Source organism: Pezoporus wallicus, unplaced genomic scaffold, assembly GCF_028554395.1.
Source record: "Pezoporus wallicus isolate ANWC-B61680 ecotype Strahan unplaced genomic scaffold, APGP_CSIRO_Pwel_v1 contig_2384, whole genome shotgun sequence".
Lineage (NCBI taxonomy): Eukaryota > Metazoa > Chordata > Aves > Psittaciformes > Psittacidae > Pezoporus > Pezoporus wallicus.
This window is the reverse complement of record NW_026640488.1, coordinates 693,986-718,014: the sequence shown is the minus strand read 5'-3', so window position 1 is coordinate 718,014 and position 24,029 is coordinate 693,986. Positions and strand designations below refer to the sequence as shown.

The window sequence follows — 24,029 nt, the reverse complement described above, 5'->3', positions numbered from 1 at the left end:
CCCATCTCGTTTTTCTGGCTCTCTTCCAGGAAACAGCTGTCCAAGTTGCAGGCACTGTTAAAATCCAAAAGTGTTTTCTGACTTTTTCAATAAGAGGAGATCTTTCTATTAGTCATAAGGCCCTGCTGCTCTGCAGAGACTTGCTGCTGTCTCATGGGAGCAGAGCAGGAGCTGATTGCAAAGCTGAAGGCAGTTTTTATAAATAACACCTTAGCCCAAAATACAGTATTTACCACCATGGTCCAAGGGACAAGAACAGTCATACCTTGGCTGCTTTTTCTGTAACAGTGTTGTCTGTCTTTGTTTTTTTTTCTTTAAAGGTTATGGCAATCAAGGCAGGAAATCACAAAGTTCTGAACAAGTTAATCGGCCTGGTACAAAGGAAAACCCAAGGACGATCCAATCCTGTTCTGGTGAAGCAACTGTTAGAGAAGAAGCTGTTAGGGTAGCCACAAGAGGGAAAACCCATACCAGCATATACACAAGACATGCACTTCATTCTATCTGGTTCACTGCAAATGAACTTCCATGCCTCCTCTCGTAGCATCAGGATTGCTGCTTATACTTCAAGTAGCGCTGTGGCCTGGCCTGGCCCAGCCTTCCCTGGGTGCAACAGCCAAAGGCAGATGAGAAAGAGAACAACAGGAAGCGATACAGTCATTTTCATCTCCCTAGCATCAGTGTGGCCTTCAGAGATGCGATTTCCTCACAGCCATGGGAAACAAGTTCCCAAAGTGCCCATGAGTATGCAGGGAGCTGCAGCTGTATTGGTTAGTTTTGTAGTAAGTCAAGTGTCAACTTGGCTTTCCTAGCTGCCTTTTTGGGAGGAGGGAAATTCATCCATCTGGAATGCAAAATCCAGTGGTGCACACTGTCAGTGTGAGCACAGAGGTGATGATTAAAAACCACAGCAGTAATTAAGATCATGTGTGTCTCTGTGCATAGCAGAAGGGGTAAGTATGTCCACTGTTGTCATTCTTCCTGGTTTCTGAGGGATGGGGAAAGAATGAAGTCACTTGGTGCTTCAGTGCCCAAGGCTTGTGCCACAAACAGATGCAAGTGCTTACGTCTAAGACTTAGTGTCAGTTCGTTTGCTCACCTTCACCTTGTGATGTACTCAAACATCTGCTTTGCCTACTCACAGCAATTTCAGTTCTGAAGAGGGCTGAATTATGTGTGCCTGAGACCTTCTGAGGTTCCCATTCTATTTTGGCCTGTCAGGTTCAGCATAGCAGATGTGCTCCTGCCAGTTCGATTTTTTCCTCTGCTGGCGAGACTTGACCCTGTGCTACAAACACACCAAGCCCAGAGCTGCTCCCTTCTCTGGCACGTGGCTTTCTGCTCTCACCTGGAACTGCAGCACTTTGTGGAGGGAATTGAACATGCAGTTGGTGTACCAAAACCGAGCAGGGTTCAGCTGGGGTCCAGGGTCTGTTCCACTATTTGATCTTGAGGAGTGTTTCATGCTGTTTTTTTAATACCTTCCAGTTTTCAGCTCTAGCTTTATGCAGCCACAGAAAGGCAGGGTCCTAGTGTTAACTTCCCAGCCCCAAATCACTTCAGGTGCTCAAGCTATTAACAGGAAACACAACTAGAGGCAGCCTATCACAATTACAGTGGTTAGGGAAAGAAATCCCATTTAGTACGAGGGGTTTGAAGTTCTTATAATCCCTTCTGGAGGCTGCTAAGCTGTACATTTTAAAGATCACATCTGCCTCAAACCTCAGAGGTGCTCCCTCAGAACAGTGCTTCAGGTTCTGCCTGCAGGGCAGACATTGTCACAGGAGTGCAGCACATACAGCCCTGGGACTACAGTCACCTTTTGCAAATAGAGTGCCTGCAACACTAGGTATAACTAAGTTGCTCATCCTCATGAGCAGCTTATCCTCATGCATCGTAGTGCCGGTGTATGGCTTGAGGAGGACAGTTCTGTGCAAATTAGCTCACTGTTCAAGTGTGGACTCCTGTCAGAGGGAATAAACTCCTGTGGTTTTCAAATACATTTAATGAATTAAAATGTATACCCATGATTCACATAAAAATAACTTTACAATTCAAATATCATACAAGTGACAAAAAGCAGTAACATGGGTTCAATCAAAAATTGTGACCCTTCAACAACAACAAAAAGAAACCCATAAACATTCAAAACTCCTTAAAAAAAACCCAAACCAACCCTCCCCCAGGATTTTCGTATGACCTGACCTTCACACAAAGGCTTTTACTATCACTTTTCATGGGAGCAAAAAGTAACATTTTTTACTTACCGTGGTGTGAGCTTTCAGTTAAGTGTTCCATCAAGAAAGCTTTAGATTATACAGCAAACTTTTAAATGTTGGAATTGTGTTCAACTCTTGCCATGGCAGCAAGAAACAAAAGGCACAAAGGCTTTCTTAATCTCAAGGTACACCCTCAAGCTGAGAAAAACAGGAGTTGTTACTAAAACATGGTACTCCAGGATTAATGCTTTGTATTGCACAGCTTGCTACTGATGGGCTGTTGCCCCTCTGCTGTAGTGGCTGCCTCTTAAAGAAGAGAAAGCAAAACAGTAATGGATTTGGAAGAGTAATAATGAAGCTGTATTTAAAAGAAAGAGAGATCTCCACTACTGTAGCATGGCTGCTGCTGGTAAAGGTTTTTTTAATGGCTCGCTCTTCTTAGGCCTTGTTTCCTATGTAATTACACTTTGTTACTATGGTCCAAAATCTGTTAAAAATCATGAGTCAGGTTCTATATTATGAGTCTATATGAGCATGTTAGATCTGTGAATGGATAAAGGAAGAGCAACTGATATCATGTACCTGCACTTGTGCAAGGCATTTGACATTGTCCCACATGACATCCTTGTGTGTAAACTGGAGAGACATGGATTTGACAGATGGACCACTCAGTGGATGAGGAATTTGCTGGGTGGTCACACTCAAAAGAATTGTGGTCAACAGCTCAATATCCAATTGGAGACCAGTGACAAGTGGTGTTCCTCAGGGGTCAGTATCTGATCCTGTTTAACATCTTTGGGATGGGGACTGATCCTGTTTAACATCTTTGTTGGCAATTGAGTGCGCCCTCAGCAAGTTTGCCGATGACACCAAGCTGCGTGATGTCTTCCTATGAAGACAGCTGAGAGGTTGTGCAGCCTGGAGAAGAGAAGGCTCTGGGGAGACGTTAGAGCAGCCTCCAGTACCTAAAGGTTCCTGGTACAAGAAATCCAGAGAGGGACTTTTTACAAGGGCATGGAGTTGACAGGGCAAGCTGGAATGGCTTTAAACTGACAGAGGGGAAATTTACATTAGATATTCAGAAGAAATTCTTCCCTGTGAGGCTGGTGAGGCACTGGCACAGGTTGTCCAGAAAAGCTGTGACTGCCCCATCCCTGGCAGTGTTCAAGGCCAGGTTGGACAGGGCTTTGAGCAACCTGGTCTAGTGGAAGGTGTCCCTGCCCATGGCAGGGGGTTGGAACTGGATGAGCTTTAAGGTCCCTTCAACCCAAACCATTTTGTGTGTCTCTGATTCACTGTACGTCTCAATTTATTTTAGCCCACACATGTCAGACAAAATGGATAACAAGAAAGATTAAAAAGGGATAATTGTAATATTCTTCCCGTTCCAGGGAAGGGAAAGAGCAGCTGTAGTCTATCAGTGTTGTACTGTATCATGAAACACTTCTTAAATTTTTACAGAAATCTTTTGCAGATGCACACAAAATGTAAATTTCTTTCTGAGAGAAAAAAAAAAAAAAGTGGTTGGAGTCAAAGGAGATCAAGACAATGAATCTTCTTAACATGTGTGGAGCTACCAGAGCAGCAGTAGCTGGCAGCGTAGGGCCTAGTGCTGGGAAGGCTCAGCAGGGCCAGCAAACATTGCTCCCACTATGGCAGCAGCATCAAGGGGCTCATCACTCACTTCATACTAGTTTGATCAAACCCCTACAGCCAGAACACCAGATCCTTGTTTGCCTGCCAAGAGCCTGATAAAGCAGCTAAAATACAACCACCATCTTCCTCTATGTCCTAAATGGAGCTAAAGGCAAATGCTAAATACTCCACAAGCGAACTCTGTACTGTGCAAAAACTGCTTTTGTTTCTATTTCCACAGCAGTCAATAGAGCATGTTAAAAGACACAAGCAGCAGCTACAAGGAATTTAGTATCTATCTGCTACTGTAAAGTCAAATTAAAACACAGCCACAGCACAGGTGGGTCTGCAAGACAAAAGGCAATGCCTGACCATGAAGCATTTAATGTCAGAATATTTTGCAGACCAGGAGGCTGCTTTAAGTGTGGTGCTGCCGGGGCTGGGAACTCAGGAATTAAGACTGAGGCTTTGACCCCAACTTGCAAGTTGTATTTAGCTACAGCAGTGCTCCCTATGATGCTGACTGCCAATGCCATCTGTGCACCAGCGGTAGGCAGGGTGAAGTGAGGACAGTTTTGTGCAGATTTTCAGCAGCAACCATCCACGAACCAAGGAATACACTCACAAATTCAAAGCTGACACCAGACACTGTCATGACAATCTATCTCCTCTACTCTACTTGTGGCTGGGAGTCATTTAGGAGATCACTCCTGAGGGTGGAGAGATGATACTTAGTGTCCTGTGTAGCTGAAGTATCCTATATCCGAGGTTGTAGAAGAGGAGAAGAAAGTTGTCTAAAAAGATCCTGGCAATGCTCAAGTCGTGAAGAAGGAATTTCTAGCACTCAGCCTTGGCTGCAGAGTTAAATTTTAACTGTATTAAAAATAGAAGCCTATGATAGGAACCTTAACTAAAAAATTTACAGCTTCAGGCTGCAATTTCACTGCCACCCCTTTCCACTCCACTCAGTGGCACAGTCTCACTGTACTGTCATGTTCTGTCTGCTCCGAGCACCCCCCTACCTACACATTGTCACAGCCACTGACCTCAGCGGCGTCTTCCAAGTGATTCATGGCCTTGGGTGTACACTCACCATGTAGAGTGTTTGGTTTTTTTCATGTAAAGAAAAGCAAATTGGGTTTCACTCAACTCAAGCTGTGCAAGGGAGAAGACATAATAGCATGCTCCAGGTCTTTTTGTCATTGTTGCCTGTATCTTCCTTGCAATGCTGTTTACAAATGCTCCAAAGTTCACTGGATGCAGCTTCCCTTAATAGCTATATAAAACCAAGTTACAGCAGACAGGATGTCAAAATGTATCGAGCCAGATGCTCAGAAACGTACCTGCACGGGGTTGGTTGTTGAGTGCAAGTCATCCTTGTCCCCTCAGAAGCTGTGAACTTCCAGGTAATGTACACACAGAGAAAATTCTGTTGCTAAACAGTTTGAGGAAAGCAGTGAAATAACAGAATCCTAAGTTGCCATGACCTGTAATTTGCCAGTTCTTTTCTGCCCATTGCAATGGCAAATTTAACCTCCAACTAGAAAAGCCCCTGGGCTAAGGGATATGTCCATAATAAGGGATACTTACAGTTGGAGCACAAAGCCACTGAGAGTGCTCCTTCTCCTATGACTGGGCTCCAGCACCCACATCGTGTCAGGCCATACAGCCTGAATTTACCTGCAGTAAAGCCAGCCTACAGAAATGCTCAGGTGCTGCCATGAGGCAACAGAGATGAAAAAGGTGGAGCTTCATGAGTGACCCAAGTGTGTGGTCCCAGAGTGCACTGGGACGCAGTGTTCCCTCTAGGACAACCTCAGTCCTGGACCCTTAAGGCCTCCCATAGGGTGTACAGGCACTTCACGATTGTCTGCAGCACTTGCAGCAGCACTGCAGACATGCATGGATGGAGGGACCCCAACTTTTGCAGTTCCAACCCTTTATCTGTGTGTGAGGTCCAGCTCATGAGCCTGCAAAAGGCTCTCACTCTGCAAGTGGCTCTTCCCCCCCCCCCCAAAAAAAAGACTGGTGACAGCTGTGCCAGACCCCTGCTCACCCCAGCACGAACACAAACGGCCAGTTATTCCATGCCACATCCACTGCCTTGTCATCGCAGCTTTGGGGAAAGGCCTGGAGGTGGGTTCAGTACTTAGAGCTGCAGAGGTTGTACTACCACAAGCTAATCCTAACAGCAGCACTTGTAGGCCAACCGTTTCCCTGTAGGAACACTCCCTCCATGCATGGGCACTTTGTGTAAACACAAAGGAAAAGTTCTCCTGACATACAGTTGCGTCAGCCACAGCTTTAATTATCTAAAGCATTTACACCCACTAAACAGGCATAACCGTCAGTGAGTTATGTTTTACCTTCTCACCTGGAAAGCTCGAATGGCCACCTTTTCAGACTGGTCACTAGGTTTTTCAAACTGAAGCGCAAAACCCGATGTTACGACTCAAGTTTTGTGGCAGGCACTGGTCAGATTTTCCAACCCCAAGCTGTGGCTTGACACTGAGAGACATCTCAATAGAAGTGAGTTGTTGGCTGAAGCTGCAGCAAGGGATACTGAGACCCAGAGCCGCTCCCTCTCCTTGGAGGACAAGATGGCATTTCGTCTGAGCTCTAGCCAAACTGACACAGCAGCACTGAGCTGGACACGGTTCAGTTGTCTCAGATTTGACTCATCCACGTTATTTTTTGGTCTAAATCCAAGCTGGTTATTTTTGAAGTAGGCTACAATAAAATACAGGTGCTGTGGAATTGGCTTCATCAGAAACGTAAGTAAGTTTGCAGGTATTTAGTCCACAATACAAAATGGTATGCGGGCAGTCTGTCGAAGCGCCAGAGAAAGTTACTTGGTTGAGAAATGCAGCCTTTGCACAAAAGTTCCTTCAGGGCTTTTAGCCCAGAGACTTCAGTCTTAATTTAATCCAGCTGCCACACAAGAGCCATTATAATCAATGAACAAAAAGCAGATTTGCAGAGTCAGCAACAAAGTGCCACTTTAAGTACCTACATATTTGAGAATCCAAGTAATGCTCCTATTCATAAATAAGACGCTTCCAACTGAGCACATAACAAATGAGGCACAGTGATGCTGGGCCACAACGTGTTTAGAAAACCTGGGGGGGTCTAAAAAAATAAAGTACATTTAGTCAGAGCTGGGCTTTCACCGCCAGCAAAATCACTGATACAGCACTGCACTCTATGAGGCTGCCTGTGGCCAGTTAGCTGGCACCACCCTCCTTTAGCCAAACACCTGTTTATACAAGCCTGACAAGGAGCAATTTTTGCCTTCTTTCACACAGTTCTGGCCTGAACCATGACGTAGCAGTGCTGCGCAGTAGGACAGCTACCACAGGATATTGCCATACTCATTTGTCAAGTTTCCTGTGAGCTGACTCTTTCTGGTCCCCAGTAAATGAGAGCACCACCAGTGTTAAGTTTTCGCTGTGTTTCACACAGAGGCAAGTGCCCCCTGCTCATCTGCCGTGTTTTACCTTTGGTTTGCTCATTACCATACACAGCCCAAGTGTCATGTACCCACTGTTCCTGCTGATAATGCTCAAAAGATGCAAGGAAGAACACACTGTAATTATCTAAATCAGGTCTGGACACAGCAGCAACAGCCAGAGCTAAAAGATGAGAACGAAGAAAATCCCAGTATCCTACTCATAACCACAGCTATGGTTTAAATGATACAAGTATAATAGGAGCCATCATAAAAACTGGAGGCATGACATAACTGTTTCAGTAAATACAACACAGTAAATTGGTTATTAAAGGGAGCTTATCAAGCTGCCCTCAAATGGGCTGTGCCTACAAATTCAAATGATCCAGGGACATAATCTAACTGCACCAAATCGCACAACCCTCATCCTTTTCCTCCCAACCCTGAGGATTTAGAGCTGCTTAGAGGAGCTAAAAACCCTTCCTGAAGCACGAAACCTTCTGCAAGGCCTAAGCAGAGAGCACAAAAGGGTAGTGAATGCGTACGCGCCGTGCTAGATGGTACGCTTCTCTTGGTAAATAGAACTTAACCTCTTGAACCAAAATCCTTGGGCTCTGCATGATGCAGTACATTTGCTTGCAAATGTTTGTCTCTGAAGGAGTAAGCAGACCCTTCGGCATTGTGCCTAGGCCAAAGAGCAATTAGAGAGGCGCTGGTGGCAGAAATGCTGCTCAGGCAATCTGTTCCCACTGCAAAGCATAGCCCCTCATGGTATCCAAGATCCACTCCCATCACACTGCGTCTTCTCCCACCTTATTAAAAAGATCAAATCACATCTGAAAGGCAAACACACTCGGTAGGTATGGCACCATGACACCACTGAAGTCATCAGACTTCTTACAAAGTGACAAACCCCAATGAAAGAGGAATTAAGTCATTTATGAACTGGATGCTCTGAAGAATGTACCTGGGTGCACTGGTGGAGGGACAGCCCGTGCCTGCCACTGGGAATTTTCTCATCTCCACAAAAAACAGCTGAGAAGAGAAGCTGTCATATGTTCTTCCAAACCAAGGTCAGAGGTTCCCAGGACAGAAAAGGACATCCAAACGAGGACATCCAAAACTGCAACACCAACAACTTGATCTCATTTGAAGTACCAGAGTTTTCTCCAGGGCACACATGGAAAAGATCAACTGTAAGGAAAATGCCCAGAATACAACCATAAAGAGGCAGTAAACAGGGCCAAGAACACAGCACATGAATTGCAGCTGACTGAACCTCTCCAAAGATCAGCACATGCAAAGGGGAAGCTGTTCTGAATGACAGTTGCCTAGTCATTGCCTAGACGCCTAATTAACCCATGTGTGTCTATGCGCTGAGACTAACCCAGAAGTTATCCAAACATGGTCAAAGGTAAAAGCGAACAACTACAACTGTTGGAAAACAAAGTGTTGCCTTTCTAGGCAGGTTGAAAAACAAAACAATCCAGAATAGCAGGTTGAGATTGCTGGAAGGATTTGTTGCTGCACCAGAACAGCTTAAAAACACGCTCGAAGGCTACATCACTGGAAATGTGGCATTCACAGTATGAAACATCGAGCAGGAGATTGGAAATTAACTTTGGTATCACTGAGCCACCACCTGCAGGTTTTGGAATAGATCTGCCAACACCAAGACACCTCACTTCCGACTGATACTGAGACAACGTGTTGAAGAGGGACTGCTCTAGCCACACACATGCATGTCCACACTCCTGGAAGGAGCAATGTAACACCATGTCCACCATGGAGATCTACTGGCTGATACACAGCTGGGATCATGGAGACTTATTGGAAGAAGATGTATCATTGGTATGAGATGGGATTACACATTATCTAACTGGAGGGAAGAAGCTTATTAAACAAGCATTTGGCTGAAAAACTTGTGCACACGGAGGTGATTAATCTCAAAAGACCAATGTTTTAAAGCTAAATCACAGGTTCCTGAAGACAGGAAGATGCAATTCCTGACAACATTTATTTTTGCTGGGTGCTGGACGTTATGGGTAGACTTAGCTGCAGGTCTGATCCTGCTCAGGAACCAAGTACATGAAGTTACACTTATGATCACCTTTTTTCCAGCCCAGAGCCAGGGTCACTGCACTCACCCACCTCTTCCTTGTGGGGAGCTGACAGACAGATCTCCCGTTCACAAGGGGACACAGCACATAAACATGGTTCTGACCTTTCAGCAAGAAGCCTTCCACACAGCTCCAGATTTCAAAGGCTGAATTTATCCTACTGGATGTAGAGCATAAGCTCTACTGCAGCTTATGAGGTAAATCCTTCGCTTCCCTCAAATTTACAGATGCTTTTTTTGAGCAGTCCACATTTTAAGATCCCCATGTAGCTTAACAGACCTGCTGAGATGAAACTGCCATGACTTTGTGCATTTGTTGAAAGCACCAGTTAAAATTAACAGTCTCAAAAGAAATCCCTTCTGCCCAGCAAATAAAGATTCTTATTTTAGAATAAAAACAAGGGAAGGGAGTGTTCACACTGTAACCTTCCTGCTTTGAGCTTGGCGCTGCAGAACTCTCTCTTAACAAAAAAGAAAAATCAAAATTCTTTGTCATTCCTTTTAAAAAAGTCCTTCAGAAAAAGGATTGGATTCCGTCTGCAATTTAGCACTTGTTTCCGAACCTCTAAAAGTCACATTTACTTGGTGCTTTGTCTATTGCTCCTACCTGAATAGGCATCCACAAAGCTAAAACACTTTCCACACACAACGTTGTGAGTCCAGCACAAAAGATGATGCTACTGCTAATAGTGGGAGCAGGAATGGGGGAGCAAGGAAAGAACCCACTATGGCCTAGGACAAGTTCTAAGGAAAAAAACAAAACCAAACCTTAATTTGTCCTTTAGCCTTTTACAGCAACAATGCAGGGGAAAAAAGAAACAGCACTCTCAAACCTTGACACCTAAGATGTGAGAAAACCCCAGAGCCTTGGCGTCAGCTTCCAAGGAAGTTTGTGAGGTGAAACAGGCTATGCGGAGGCCAGTAGGTGATTTACAGGGTGCTGATGCAATGGTGCCTAAAAAGCTAAACAAGTTAGAAGTGAAAGCAAAGCAGAGAGTCAACTAGGAAGCAATATTACCGCCGGCCATGGTGGAAGGAAGACTGTACAGCAACCAAGTGAAGATGGACTCGGGGAAGATCTGGAGGATTTTGTTAGAGGTACACTTTGGGATTAATTTTTTTCCTTGGAATAGCCTACAGCAGTCTGACACAATGAATGCATCTCACAGCTTGGAGATTCAAGGTAGAACTTTGCAGAAGCGTCTAAAGGATTTAGGAGCTTAAATTGTATTGCAGATCCCACAGGAATTTAACTGTAATTAATTAGACTCTGCTGGAGTGCATTTGTTTTTTAAGTGTTCTTTTCCCTTGCAACCTCTGAGAAAGCATGTTTCAGAATTCAGGATGTGATTAAGTGGAGGATCCCACATTACAGGGTAATTACAGTGAGGAGGAGAACTAAGATATGCCAGTGTTATTTCTGTTTCTTCAGATTTCCTGGAGACACTGTGAGTTTCTTTCCTGGACTAAGGGGTTTAAGGCTTTCTTGAACTAAGTTCCTCTTTACGTAGCCAACTACAGCACACTGGAAGCACAATTATGCTACTAAGCTAAGACAAAATGCCATGGTGATACACCAATTCATCATGTTTAGGTTCTTCTAATGAAGCCCATTACTCAGAAGAGTATTTTCTCAAGCAGTTAGTCACCAGCAGACAGCGTTCCCTGTTACTCCTTTCTTTTCTACAGCTGGTGAATAGTCTGGTCCTCCCCTCACCATCACAAAAGTGCAATATTAGGAAAAGTCAACACCTAAATTAAAAGTAAACAAACAGTATTTAACTTTCCCTTAACTAAAAACATAACAATAAAACAGAACAGCTTTCAGGAGCAAGCCAACCTTTTTCATTAAAAAAAGACAAAAACCAGCCTGCTGTCCTTCTAATACTACTGAAAGATATTGAATACCTTTCTTTAGCTTATTAAAATAAGCATAAAACCAAACTACATACTAATTACAGCTTGCATAGAAATATTTTGTTTTGTACTTTGTGCAAATCTTACTAAATAAGGCATGCTGGAGAGTTTAGGTAGCAATGCAGTAGTTATCAAAGAATGCTGAGAAACTGCAAGGAGAATTCCAGGCAGTCTGCAATCCACATCCACTTACACAGTTCATTTGACTTCAAAGACCAACAGCTGATAGCTGCAGATCTGTCTGTAACATAAGGCAATATGGTATGTGTAGGGTCCAGCACCTGCTTTCAGCTAGTCATGGGTTTAACACACATAAGATCACTTGAATTCAACAAACCAGAGCCTCTAGTTAAAAAGGGCTTTAGATGTGGATTGGTAAGAAGCCCATTTCAGGGGAAAAGGAAAGGAAGGGAAGAACAGACAAACACTTGAAGCAGCACAACCCTTCGCATAAAGGGGTTTTGTGCAGATTTTGCATATGTGTTTTTCCAAACTTCTTCTAACTAGTTATCCAGAAGAGAATTTCTGGAACAGAAAAAGCTAAAATGTTTGCCTCTTGTAGCCAACCAACAAGTGTCCATCGCAGAGATTCAACAGGATTCAGTTACACCAAAGAAGGTGGTTGGGTAAAGAGGAGGAGATAAAGTAGGGACCTGCAGTAGGAGCAGTATCAGAAATCTCTGAAATAAGTTACATAGCACAGAGGGAAATTATAAGGCCTAATATAAAGTAACATGGAATAACATTATGTCTCCTCCTTCCCCCTCCAAATCAAGTATTTTCAGGAATTACTGAAGTACAACCTTCTTTTGTAAGCAGCTTCGCATTAAAAATTTGAACTCCAAAAGCTTTTTTAAAAAACACATTTTAAAACCCCACTAATAATAATCCTCAAAGTCCCCCAGTATTTTGTAACATAAAATGGAATGTTCCTGGGCAAGAGCTGCCAGCTCCTTCAGGAACTCTGGGAAGAGGGCAGCTGCAAGTACGGCATTCCTCACGTGGGCAGGAAGGCTGGGATGAGCCAGGCCTTTCTTTCTTTTCTGTACCAGGAAAGGCTGGAGTACCGCTGGGTAAGCTTCAGAGAAGTTCTTTCCTTTGCCTGCATTGCTGCTGTGCTGGATATTACCTAAAGCCAGGAAAAAGAGGAAGAGAGCAAGAGGACAGGAAAAAAAAAGGAAAACAAAAAGATTCAGTATATTAAGCATACCTGGTATTTGCACAGTGTCCAAACCCAGTTTAAGAGGGTTATGTTCAGAGGTGTAGTTTGCTGTACCCAGACCATGCAGGGAGATACTCCATTAATCCAACATTTTAAAGCTCTACATGGCCTGATTCTATTGCATTTTTATTAGCTCTCTTTCCCTAGGTTATACATTATTCAGTTCCAGCTCTGATGACAGAAATATGTGGGCAGGAGTCAAGGGAAAGAGTAATATGGATTTACCTTATGAAATAGTAGATAATATCTATCCATCTAGACCCAGCATGTTTGTCTCAGTTTAAATGATACTATGCTCTAGCCCTCCCCCAGATCAAAATACAGCTTGGGCTTTACTTCTCTCTTTCTTTCTCTATCCTCTCCCCATGAATCATCGTGCAAATGGATTTGAGGCTGAGTTACCACATCACCGTGAGAGTTTGAAGCAAGTTGAAACTAAGGGAAAAAACGTTTGGAAAGTTGAGTTTTCTACAACTGTGTTCCCCACTAACTGCACTTACCTTTAACTCCCTGTAAAGCAGCTAAACAGTAAGAAAAGGGCAAGCGAAAAACCACCGTGTGCTTTGCTATCTGATCTCTGCTGCCAGAGTTCAGAGGATCAGGGCTTAAGCATCAGAATGCATGGAATTACAGTAACAGCAGCACTTAAATTTCAATCAATTGCTCCTTGCTTCAACTTGAAGTAGAACAGAGCTTTAATTAGACGATAATTAATTTAGAGAAACTAAAAAGGTGACACAATGTAACACTGATGGAAATAAATACTGTACAAATTAAAATTAACTTGCAGAACTCGCTGCCACAAGGTATCATTGAGGCCAGAAGCAGAGAGAGACAAAATCCTGTCTAACTTACAAGTAGATGTTCTCATGAGCTGTGTAAGTAAATCATCAAAAAACATAAGGGACTGTCAGATTAACTCGCAGCAGATAAGGCAACACTACACTGCTGCCTTAAGAACAGGTTGCCTCTGAAGTGCAAGAAGTTTGTGTTAAAACAACAGGTTACAGCATCCATTTTCTGAAACCTCTCCAAGCAGCCAGCGTGAGGACCAAGGACCAGTAGAGGAATGCCTCACCGAATGCAGCAGAGCAATCCCTCTGTTCAACACCTCTGCACTTTTGTCCTGTAGCTCTCCTGAAGCACTGTGGGATTACCGTACATTTCCAAATACTCAAAAGAAATGTTCATCTTAATCACCTAACAGAGTTGTACTTTTCTGGAGTTTCAAAAACCTTTCCGACTCCAGACTTATCAATCATTCATATTGTTATTCTACAAATGCCTACTACAGACACAGTACAGGAATTTCAGTGCTGTGGAAAAGTCTGGCTGTGGGAGGAAAACAACTTAAATTATGAATTACAATGAAAAGACAAAGTTTTGAGCTTCCCTTGAAGATTGTTTTTTTTTTTAGATTTTCTAACATCAAAATGTTTCATAATTAATATCTTAAGCTTTTTACAACAGATTAGCCAATGTAACTAGAATGCGAGGATACTGTCCAAGATTACTCGTTTTTAAACTCTTCCCTTCAAAAAGCATCCAAATTGATACTTTTTTTCTAAAAATCATTTTGATTTACATTTATCTGCTTGGGGGGGAGGGGGAGGGAGGGTGTGTGGAGGTGGTGGTGAGGGGAAGAAACACAGAAAGCTGTTCTAGACACCAGAGATTTGATGTTTCTCTTTGACCACGACTGTCCATTTCTTTCTAGAGTGAGGGTACAAACCGAATCATACAGTTGAGAAACTGAGTACTTTGGAGATAGTGTCACCTACACACATGAAAGAGGGGCAGCATTTCATATGGGATCTACATCACCTCTAGGCAGCTCTACCTACCTAACCAGAACCCAAACTACTGTGTAAGGAAAGCACATACTACTGCGAGCAGAAAATAATTATCCTTTTCTGCTCAAACGCCTTCAGAGACCATCACTGTCAAGAGAAAGGAAATGCTCTAGAATATTTGTGGCTTACATTTGTGTCCCCCAGTAAATCTGGCTTCCATTTTTCAGATGTGAATTCTGCAGGAGGCCAGTTATGCTCAGACCTGTGCTTAAAACTTTGGGGTTACTCATCACTTCCATTTGGGGGGTTAGGGGGGAATAACCCAAAGGACAGCCAGTTTGCATGGTGCTCAAAGGTGGCATTCAAGCTAATGTGAATAATTCTACAGGAATTCCTCGTGGGTTTTTTTTTTCATTTAGCATTATTGCAACTGGTCCTACCTTGAACTTCTTAATAAATATAATGAACTACAGTGGGTTGATGGACGACTGAGCCAACTTGCCCCTAGGGTTACAGTTTAATGACTCACATCACCAGTCTTGTGGGGAACCAAGTCTGCAGTTATCCAGACATTTATTTATTCTCCATCTCTTTGCAGGAGTTGTCACATCACAGAAGAAAATGTACCAAGAGGATGACTAAGCAGTCTTATTTTGAATTCCTAAATAATGTCCAGCATGAGTCAACCTGGCAAATTCTGAAGTCCACGGAAGAAAACTGATGTAAAATAGGAAGTATAAATAAATGCTATTGGGAATGCATTATATAAAACTTCTTATTGCCAGCACCTGAAAAAAAGGGACTCTAAGTGTTGCCTCCTAATCTCATCCCCACATGCTACCTACAGTACCATCTAACTGTAAGGCTTTCTAATCTATGGCACGAGAATGTAGAGCCTAAAATGCTACTGATGTTTGCAATGAACAGCTCCTTTATGGCATGCACCTTCCACAGTCTAATTCTTTGAGAAACAGCCTTAGCAAGATCATAATTTTACAGACTAGATGTACTGCAAGTCTTAGAAACACAGACCCTGCTGACTACGTATATTATTCTTCAGAACCTTGAAAATGAAAACGCAACTAAAATGGCACAATAAAAGTTCTGCTTCCCACACCTTTGGAAACCCAAGAAAAGTATCAACATCTTCACAGAGTGATTATTAATGGCAGAGGGTGATTATTAATGACTCCTAATGATGAGAAAGCACATAACCATAGCACAGCAGCCTCTCTTGAACCCTGTGGCTGAGTCAGCTCTTAATCACTGCAGTCACTGCTCTCACCAAATTTTATGCATTCTCATCATGCAGGAAGTTGGCTTTTAAGGGAAACCTGCGCCCAACACTGTCTGCTCAACAGCAAGCTGAGAACAAGCACGTCCTCATGGCTGGGCCCCAACTCTATTAGTTGCCTGGCTGCATCTGGAAAGTTCTTAGTTAGAACTTAAGATTCTTCATTTTGCTTACTTTGACTACCTTCCCCCATGGCAGTGTAAATACCGGTAACACTCTAGACAGGTGTAGTGCGCACTTTGCTTGAGAAACAGCAGGTCTTACAGAAGTCCCCTGGAAAACTTGTTGGAATGATATCTATTTAATTCCCCACTGCTCTCAGTGTCCTGGCTTTCACACCCACCCACCCTCCACACACCCCTTCTTTTGTTGTTGTTGTTTGCTTTGGGTTTCATTCAAAAAAGTATATTAGAAGTTTTCTGGCTAATATTAATATTTATCTCCTTCAGTAGTAGCCCACACCATGACACAAAGCCTTATTCAGTTGTTGCAGAAATCAGTTCATCCTGGACTTCTGTCCTCTCAAACATTTGTCAAAAAAGAACCAATGACTAACTGAAGGTCAGGCTAAAAATAAAACGAAATCATACACATATGCCACCTCACCTCATGCCTTGAAAGCAAGTTTGTTTATGGCCAAACTGACAGCAAGCCAAGAGCTGATTTTGTTACTGCTTTAAAAAGATATTTTCTGTTCAGCAGACAGCAAATAAAAGCTTCTAAAGAGCAAAGAATATCCAAATAGATCCATATACTGTAGCCTACTGGGCATCATCAGTTTAAAATCAGAAGGATGCATCTGGCTGATGATATTCACACCACACCACACCTACATTTAATCATCCTGCAGAAAAGGAGAGAGGTAAATGGTGAGTCATTCCACCCAGCACCCCTCTGAGTGTGGTTAACATTTACCTTTGGTTAGCAATTCTTCCGCAGCATCAGACATGTCCACACGAAAAAGCAAGTACTGCTGGGCCTCCAGGAGAAGACCTGGGAAGTCTTTTTCAACAGAAGCAAAATGCTCAATTTTATTTTTCACAGATGCCAGCACCTGCCGAAACAACAATAACAATTACTGCTTCCTGCCTCACTCCCAGTGCAGCCACAGACTGAACACTCAGGCTTTCTCTAGCTGCCTTAAAATAGAGTTGTGAAAAAACTTATGGTCATGCAGAATTTTCAGTTCCTTTCCAGTTTCATTACAAATGTAATTAAAGCATGGAAATGAGATGAGAAGCTCTCAGACAGGTGGAAAAGCAACAGGTGGAACTGGAAAGAGCTAACCTAAGGTTTAATGAGACACCAAAAATATCGTTTCAATAGGTACGGCTAACAGTTGTGGTCAAATACCTGATAAAGTGACCGCACACTAGGCTGGAACACCATGTTGGTGTTGAGCAGAAAGGAGCGAAGAAGAGGCTGTGGGTAACTTGCCAGCTGAGTAATAATCCCAATAAGCAGTAAATTGACATGCAAGGAATTCTCCAGCATGTTCTCCAGCTTTGACAACACTACACTGATGAACGGTCCTGCAAGAGAAGAACAAGAAGGAATCAATGCTTTTGTTTCCACAGAAGAAAAATTCTAAGATCCAGGAAACAGGCATTTGAAAGGAATTTTGATCATCATAACCAACAAAATTAGACCTCCCACACACTAATTAAAGCCAGTAGGGAGAAAAAACAAACTGTATCTGAACAGACAAAATAGACTTAACAGAGGTGTTAAAAGCTTTGTGATTAGAAGCACTTTTGCTAGCTAGCCAATCAGTTCACATTAATGGCACATTTTACATGCAGAACTATTCTCTTTACATGTTCCAGTAAGGATTTAGCCTAGTACCTTACGGTCTACTGTTCTGTTCCCCCTGAATTTAACTGGAATGGTATCACTAGTTTCAATGAAACTGAATCTGCCCTTGTTACTCTTGTTGTGCCTTACTTTTATGACTGGGCAAAGGAAATTATAGCTAGCTTTCTTATAAAAACCCTGTGGTGTTCTAAAGGAAATATAAACATTCTACTCAAAACATAAAAATCAAGATCTGTGATAGTTCACATCACAAGAAATGGCATCTTCAGCACTGCAAAGAGTCACACAAAGCAGGGAAGACATTAAAATAGATTTATAAACAAAATTATTGGTAGACATAGGCTTAATCATATAAATGTCACCAGTAAATAATAGCTTTAGTTTGTGTATTCCTGCTGCAGGATAACTGCTGAAGTACAAGAGCATTTACCATGGAAGTACATAAACCCCTAGTGCTCAAGCTTAAGAAATATTTGCAAGGCTGAGCATGACTTTAACCAAATACTACACATCATTAGACAATACAGCTGGTGAGATGCTTGAGGCAGTCTGTACAAGTGACCTAAACACAAGTAAAGCCTTAGAAACATCCCTTGTCCCACACCCAGTCCCACCACTCTATTCTGGCTGTGTAAAAGCTAGGGAAACCATGCAGAAGAATCCCTAAGTGATTTTGATACAGGACTGATAGCTTTGAATACACCACCCTTGTCCCTGGCACAAAATGCATGTCACAGGCATTTCTAGGGTCAAGCAGGTGGCTATAATCCGACCCCATCCCACCACCCCTCAGCTAACAAATGGCTGTTTGTAGCCCAGTTACATGTAATTTAGCCCAGCTTAATGTGCGCACTGTGAACTATGGCAGAGGCTAAAGAAATTCTAGGCAAACACAACAGTAAGGAGCAAATCAGAAGCACATACATTGCTACTTCATCTAACATAGCTTCACTAAAGGCTGAAGTCTATCATGTTTTATAGCAAGCATGAGTACAAAGCAAGCACTCCCTCGAGATTCATATATCATGATGACACACAGCTCCGCTCACAAAAGGAAAGGAAGGAGGGCCGGTGCTGACAAGACTTTATGTGGCTGCTACCTTTCAGCCACCACGCTGGCCATCAGAGTGAAGGTTAACATCACATCCTACAGGAATCCCACCTGCCTGGATACCCAGTGGAGAAACTCCAAGACATTTTGTCGAGGTAGAGTTTCTCCTGTCCCTACATAACCTACTACTTCCCCTCTCATGTTCATGGTGACATTTCCACAAAGCTCCTGAGGACCACAGTGCAGTGGGAACAGTACTGTATCAAAAGAGATGGCAGGGGAAGGAGCTAAGAGATATCACTGTTTTTCTCCTCTACATCAGACTTGGAAGCTAAGCAGGTAAAGCTGAAGCTAAATACTTGTAACAAGTGCAGTATGCCACTGCAACAGAGGATACCAATACATCCAAAAATTTCTCAGTGGTAGAGTGACTTTCGCCCCATGAAAAGACCGGGACAAGAATTAGAGCTTGCAAGCCTTGAAAGAAACAGGGTAAACTGATGAGAAGTCAAAAAAATAATTCTTTTCCTGACTGCGCATCTTTATGTGGCCATGAAGTCAAGCTCTCCTGTTCCTGAACACCACATTCTTCCTTGCTCAGGGGAAAATTGCACACAGGCATAGGACATTTTCTTCACAGATCCACAGACCTGAAAAGAGCATCTCTGCACACTTATTGGGAGCCTCTGTCTGATATCTGATTCTGCAGAGAAGCCCCACGATCCCATGACAGCATCCCAAAACAGTGAAAGCAACCAGAAATCCTCATCACACATATGCAAATACAGCATTCCAAATTAAATATATTATTGTATTTGAAAGATACTGCAATCTCAACATTTCTGAGGTATTGTTACGAGCACCTCCTTACTTACAATCACTAAGATCTTCTTTAAAGCAAGGTAAATAACATAAAACATGTGGAGCAAACAGCAAGGCTTTTCATGTTTGTTTTTACTGTTTTGTTCTGCTTGGTTGTGGGGTCTTGTGGGTTTGGGGAGGGTGAGTTTTTCTGTGTGGTTTTGGTGTGGGTTTTGGTGTGGGTTTTTTTGAAAGGAACAAACAGAGGCAGGGATCAGATGAAGAACGAGAGTCAGGAACAACATTTTTGAGCTGCACTTGACAGCAGATAATGGGAAACAGAAAGGTTTGAATGTGATTAGCTTCTGGTACTACAGGAAATTGTCACTACAGCAAAAATAGCAAATTGATTGAAAAACAGCCTGAATTTTCAATTAAGAAACAGTGCCAGACAAGCTGGCCACAGCTGACCAGAAAGGGCCTCATTTCAAAGGACACAAATGCTTTTTCTCCCTCCTTTCAAATGAACAAGAAGCCATCTTATAGAGGTTTTATTTTGGATGAGGAAACCTAGATACATTATCATTTCTTATTATTTGTATGACTGTGGTATCTAGGAAACCCAATTAAAGACCAGAAGACCCTTGCGCAAGGAGATATACAGATCACAAGCCCACTCTAACCTTCGGCAGCACTGTCATTCCTGAATGGCTTGGACAGTTTGCGGAGACCAAGCTTAAAATGCTGCCTGGCACAAGGCAGAAAAACATCCCAACAGCGAGGGCTGACCTGACACTGGAGGAATAGGGTGCCAGGACAGAGCATGGAGACAGGCACGTACAGACCTGGCACAAGTGCTGCCACCTCGTGCTAAAATGGGAAATAGCAGAGGAGAAAGGCAACGTGACAGCCACCAGGAGGGATTATTTACCTGACCTCTGTACACTAGAACAGTAACTCTAATTCCATTTCAACTGCAAAAGCTTCCTCTAGCGTGATGGGGTGCTCACATACAAAGAGCATAGCCCCTGCTCAAGATTTTAAACAATTACCAAAAAAAAAAGAAAAGCAACCCAGAAGACCCCTGAGCACCACCACTTGCTGTCACCACACTGCTTGCTCTGCTCTACTTTCATGTTGGACCTCTCACTCTTCCTGGGCCAGCCTTAGCTATTTGGGCTATATTCTCTATAGTGCCAGGTCTGTTCCTTGCTCTGTGCTTGTGCTGCGTGCTACACAGTGGGACACCTTTAATCAACATGACTTCCTGTATTTGTTACGTATGTCATTAACGGGACATTCCACCTGTAAATGGAGCACTCTGGCTCCTTCCAGCGTGCTTAGGAGAAACATCCTCCTTTGGTCCAAAGGGAGATGACACACTCTCCGCAGAAGGGGTGTCTGCTGAGAAATTCTCAAAGTCCTCCTCCTCTTCTGCAGGAGAGACAGGGTCAGGAGTATCCAACTGTTGCTCCTCCAAGCTTGCACTGTTTGGATCCAGTTCCTTAATAATTTTGTCATACTGTGCAATGAAATCCTCACCATCTGTGCTCAGCAGTCTTACACTTAAGTTACGATCTGCCTCCTGAGGAGAAAGCTTCAACTCTATGTCTGGCTGTGGATCGATCTCCATCATATTCTGGTTTATTTGTTCTTTCATTACACCTTGAGTCAAGCTTGAATTTCTCTTACTGTGCTCATCCAAGTCGATTTCCAGTTGGCTCTTTGCAAGAGGCCCATTGACTACAGTCTGGCTTTGGACCTTATGTTCTCTGGCTGTATTTAAAGTTTTCTCCTTGGAGCTGTCATCCTCTTCAGTATCCTTCTGGGCACATAACCTGTAAACCATAATATCATCCTGAAAGTCTGATTCCTCTATGTAAGATCCTTTGATGAGCATGATGGCACTTTTTTTCATTTCTTGGATGTATTTTGGTGGCTCTGCAGGTGGCTGCATCTCTGCGTTTCCCAGATCATCATACGGTTGTGGTGAGCTCACATCAGAACCAGGAGAAATTCCTGTGTCATAGCTATCATCCCATTCTAGCTCCAACTGCATCTTTTCACTAAAAGGAGCTGTTTGAGAGGAGCTACACATGCTAGGTGTCCTTTGCTGGAGCCGAAACATGGGGTGTTCCACATCTGTATTGTTCTCCTCAGCAAGCGTTTGGATAAAGGTGTCTGGATCAGGGTTTACTCCATCATACAAGGCAGACCAAACTTTACAATCTTTCAGGCATTGAAGGATGGCTTCTTGAGCTTCACCCAGGTACTGCAAGTAGCTGAGGTCCACAGATCTTCCGTATTCTACAATGCAGGTAGATTCAGAAAAGCGTCTACCAGAGTCTGAAAGTAAAGAAGATTATTCATACCATGAGTAATATATCAAAAGTTCTTAGCAAGGCACTCACTAAAACATGGCAGATGGAGTCTTTAGACCCAACCATCCAATAAAGCAGGAAGATCAAAGCATAAAGATTGAGAGGTTTGCTCATAAACATACATGACTCATTCCTATTGCCAAGACAGAGCCGTAACTCTGAGATTTCTGAGAGACCAGCCCACATTCAGCCTTTGAAACAACACTGACACACTGAAGCAGCAAGAGTTGCTGTCATGTGTCTGTACATTATTTCCACAAATGCATATTCAAGTTTGATATCTGTTCAAAACAGGTTTCAATAAACCTGGACACATGGCAGGAATTCAAGCAGCTTTCCTGTCCAGGCCTGCCCTGCTTTTTGTTGTCCACATTTCCTTTCGCTCCCATGAGCTGCTTGCTACCAAATCAAACTCAGTTCATGATCTGGCCTTCCCCTGAGCACCAATTACCTTTAGTTTGTGCTGCTTTTGTCCATAGAATATAATCTTTTCCTTGGCTTTCAACTGTTAAGGTGATCCCAGTGGAGCAACACACTGGCATCAGGGCCAGCAGTTTTGCAGCAGACACAGAGTAACAGTCTCTCTCTTTCACAGCGCAACGCTGGCTCAACATCATGTGGTTACATGGGATCAGATACCTGAAACAACAGTGTCTAGCATTACCGCATCATCCTCTCACATTAGAGAAAGCAACAACGTACAAAATACCATTCCCACCCTCCTGCCCTCAACAAATCAAAAGAAACAGTAATAATGAACTTGACAGTGATACCCTCTCAAGTGCATAAAATCCTGACTTTCTGTATTGCAAAGCTATGGTTTGATGGGGAACTGTCAAGATGAGTAGACATAGGAGATCAGTTGTGTCAGAACAGGGAAGTGAACAATCCTTTGCAGGTCAGACCAAACTTGCTGTAAGAAGGGATGGAGGAAGTGTGGGATGGGCAGATGTCAAAGGCCAGCACAGTGGTTTGGTAATAATTTCCTCCTTATATCCAATCTAAACTGCATGAGTTCTGTCTCAGAATCCTCAATTTATTTGTTTTCCTGTGAAATTCAGAGAGAAGCTGTTCATGTTTGCCAGGCAAGCAGCCAGCAAAAAGGAAGGAAGGGTCATCAAGGTGTTTTACTGCAGTAGATGAAGACTGAGCTCTGAGGCTGGGGAGCTATGGGATGTACAAGGAACAGAGGAAGCACAGCCTTGTGTTGAACATCTTCAGAGCACTTTTGTTCAACTCTTTAAGAGCACTTTATTAAGAGCCTTAGTGTTAACTGAACTGATGTTTTGCCATTTCAAATGAAAACAAATTCTAAAGGATTCCCTAAATAAATGAATAAGATTAAATACAGCACTCTACTGCTGCTAGAGTGGCAATGCGAGTTCACTGAGGTCCTGTCAGCATCACCAGGCACATGAGCCAGAGCTATAAAGTATTTCACCTTAATGCCAGTGCATGGAGTGACAGAGTACCTGAAACATTCATGTGATCTACAGTGCTAAATTCAGTTAAACCAGTATTTCCAAATAAATAACCAAAATGGTAAGTATTTTGAAGCAATGCATAGAACCATCAGTTAAAAGCAAAAATAATCAATGCATTTAGTACATTACTTCAGGCTCTTGAACTGCTGTAGGTAGATTGTTATGTATTCTCAGTGAGTGAGGGCTCATAGAGGTGGAAAACAATAGGAAAGAAGGCAGGAGCTGCAAACAAGTATATAGCTCTGTATCACAGTGTATAATACACTAGAGAAAACATGCAGGAGAGAAGAATTATACATTAAGAAGCAGGGAATGAGCAGTTTGGAGGTGATAAATATATTCCTAGGTTCTCTTCTCTCACTTCTACAGAAATAAGTCAAGAGAAAAATCTGCTCTGAAGATCACAGGACATAGATCACACTTCTTCAGGTCTGGTAGACTTTTGTCAGCATCATAAATATCCTTATCTCTGTAGTGTCTTGGATTTCTGCTCTCTTGGAGAAACTCTCATCCAGCTCTGCAACCATAGGTAGAGATTGTGTGTCCCAGAACTGGGATGAAGAGTGGAAAAAGGAGTTTGAGCTTTACCTTAAAACTAGCTGTAACATCACATCTTCACAATGCAAGCCTATCAGAGTTCTGAACAATGCCAAGGAGACCACACAGAGCTGAAAAAAAAAACATAGATGTTGTCAGTTTTTGATCTGGAAATTGTACCTTTCCAATCTTCCCTGCATACTACATTACAAAATGTCTCTGCCCAAGCATCATGCTTTATAAGACACTGTTAGTATCATATTTCATTTTGTAAGCACTCCACGGGATTCTTTTTAAAGTTGTCTAGAGCTAT

The 24,029-nt window shown here is 42.8% G+C and overlaps 2 protein-coding genes and 1 long non-coding RNA gene across 4 annotated transcripts in view; 2 read left to right on the top strand and 1 right to left on the bottom strand.

Moving 5' to 3' along the window:
- The window catches only part of GATB (glutamyl-tRNA amidotransferase subunit B), a 44,998-nt gene extending 44,077 nt beyond the window's left edge, over positions 1-921 (top strand). For both annotated transcript variants that reach the window (XM_057419038.1, XM_057419037.1), the window contains one exon: positions 321-921. In XM_057419038.1, coding sequence (XP_057275021.1) covers positions 321-449 — 129 coding nt within the window. In that variant the 3' untranslated portion in view covers positions 450-921. The remainder of the gene's footprint in view (positions 1-320) is intronic.
- Positions 922-11,825: 10,904 nt separating this feature from the next.
- Positions 11,826-24,029, bottom strand: part of FHIP1A (FHF complex subunit HOOK interacting protein 1A) — a 48,938-nt gene continuing 36,734 nt past the window's right edge. The window contains exons 7-12 of the mRNA XM_057419029.1: positions 23,768-23,847; positions 22,147-22,334; positions 20,620-21,660; positions 17,001-17,179; positions 16,563-16,701; positions 11,826-12,467 (exon numbers count right to left, since the gene is read on the bottom strand). Of these exons, the coding sequence (XP_057275012.1) occupies positions 12,217-12,467; positions 16,563-16,701; positions 17,001-17,179; positions 20,620-21,660; positions 22,147-22,334; positions 23,768-23,847 (1,878 nt within the window). The 3' untranslated portion in view covers positions 11,826-12,216. The remainder of the gene's footprint in view (positions 12,468-16,562; positions 16,702-17,000; positions 17,180-20,619; positions 21,661-22,146; positions 22,335-23,767; positions 23,848-24,029) is intronic.
- LOC130604499 (uncharacterized) lies at positions 14,215-15,302 on the top strand. Its single transcript, XR_008973474.1, has 2 exons — positions 14,215-14,617; positions 14,952-15,302. It is a non-coding gene; the product is annotated as an uncharacterized LOC130604499 (long non-coding RNA).